The 1,906-nt window shown below is 33.3% G+C and overlaps 1 protein-coding gene across 1 annotated transcript; it reads right to left on the reverse strand.

Annotated features, from left to right (window-relative positions):
* Nucleotides 1-278: 278 nt before the first annotated feature.
* Nucleotides 279-916, reverse strand: LOC145133755 (uncharacterized). Its single transcript, XM_079068719.1, has one exon. The coding sequence runs from the start codon at nt 765-767 to the stop codon at nt 297-299; it is 471 nt and encodes a 156-aa protein (XP_078924845.1). The 5' UTR covers nt 768-916; the 3' UTR covers nt 279-296.
* Nucleotides 917-1,906: the final 990 nt, after the last annotated feature.

The following is a 1,906-nucleotide window of genomic DNA, read 5'->3' on the forward strand; positions in this document are numbered from 1 at the left end:
TTGATCTAAAAAAAACAAAACATAATCATTAAACGTGAAAATTTTAGTACGATGTTTCTTGTCACAAAATTTAATAAAACAGTAAAAAAATATAAATCGATTGTTATTCTAAGTAAAATATAAAGCAGGGTAGTGAAGAAATTTTCCTTGAATTTGACTATTTCAAAAGGAACGAAGTTCAAATTCTAAAAGTATTCAGTAAAATATCATCTTATTTCCTGAAAACAAGATAGTATTAAAATACATATGTTCATGGGGAAGATATCAAAATCCATTGCTTGGATTAAAAAAAAAGTTTAAATTAATTGCATTGTAAGAGGCCCAAATACGTCAACAAAATGATACTTTCCACTATCATCATGATATCCCAGTTGTTGATTTACAAAACATATTCGAAAATTATCCTCCAAATCATGCTCTTCATCTCCTCTCCAAAAGCTTCCAAATCCAAACTCACCCTTTCTACACATCTCCTCCAACGCCACCTCAACTTCCTCCATGCAACCATTCAACTCCTCCCACCTGAAACACTCCGCTGCATCCCTATGTGGTGGCCATGGCTGCTGACGCCCTACAAAAGCAGCCACACAACGAGCCACCTTCCTTCGTATTCCAAACTTCCTCTTCACGTACTCCTTTGCTTTTCTAAAGACTTTGCTAGGGAGTTTGAACAAGAGAAACATGAGCATCTGCAAGATCAAGAATTGGCAGCAACACGATAACACCAAACAATCAGCACCAATCATGTGCCAATCTTGTCCTTCCATGGGCCTGCAGGGAGGAATAAAGAGGAGGATGAAAGAGATAGAGAGTAAGAAGGGTAATTATGAAAATCATGTCTTTGTAATGGAATAATCAGTTGCTTATTGTGTTGGAAGGACTTAAAAATGGGAATGTGTAAAGCAATGAGATAGTTGAGGCTTGCAAAGGTAATGTCTAATGACTTGCAATGCACTCCTTAATGCATGTGGAGTAGTTCACCACAAGAAACGCATATAATTAGATGTGAGCTGTCTCTCGTTAATGGCTTGCTTGCTTGATTGGTCACATTATTGGTTTACTTTTGAAACCAAATATTTGGTCGACTCTTAAAGGATCATCTTGCATGATGTAATTTAGGTTTCGTTTGGTATTGTTGAACAAATTTAACGTTTATCTGTTTTTCGAAAAGATATAATTTAATTATCAAATTAAATCAACAAGTAAACTCGATTTGTAATTTTTCAAAAAAAAAATTATAAAAGCGTTCTTTAACTAATTTTATGATTTATTTTATATTTCCTAAAATAAGTACTACCCACGTGAAACTTGTTTTTATATTGTGATGAAAAAATGCAACTTTATTTACATTAAAAAAATTATCAATTGTTTTTGTAATGAATTATGTTGTTCGATGTAAGTTTCGTCGAAAATCCGCTAAACAATATTGATATTTTGGCTTATCTTTTAAATATAATAAAATTAGAAATGAAAATTATAATATTAAAGTATTCTAACTAATCATTGTTTGGATGTAGAAATGATTGTGAGTCAATCAATTCAAAAACCTAAATAAGGATTAAATGGTAATTTTAACCATTAATTAATTATTGTGTGTTAATAAATATTTAATTACCAAAAATATTGGATTACTTTCCTTAAATCATGTGTGTGTGTTTACCACTAATCTCAAAAACCCTATTTGCCACAACCTCGATTCTACGCCCCCAACTCAATCCAATACTTCGTCTCTCTATTCTCTATCATCGCACTCGATGCCATAGCCACCACCGTCAACCCTTAGTAAATTGTTGGCGAGCTATCCAAACAACTCACCAACGTTACCCTCCATAGATACAACCTCTCGTGTATCTGTACAAATCGCACAGTACGTGCACTCAAATTGTAACGCCCTGATTCTCAAGTA

This window comes from Lactuca virosa, chromosome 8 (assembly GCF_052849685.1).
Source record: "Lactuca virosa cultivar CGN04683 chromosome 8, Lactuca_virosa_CGN04683_v6, whole genome shotgun sequence".
Classification (NCBI taxonomy): domain Eukaryota; kingdom Viridiplantae; phylum Streptophyta; class Magnoliopsida; order Asterales; family Asteraceae; genus Lactuca; species Lactuca virosa.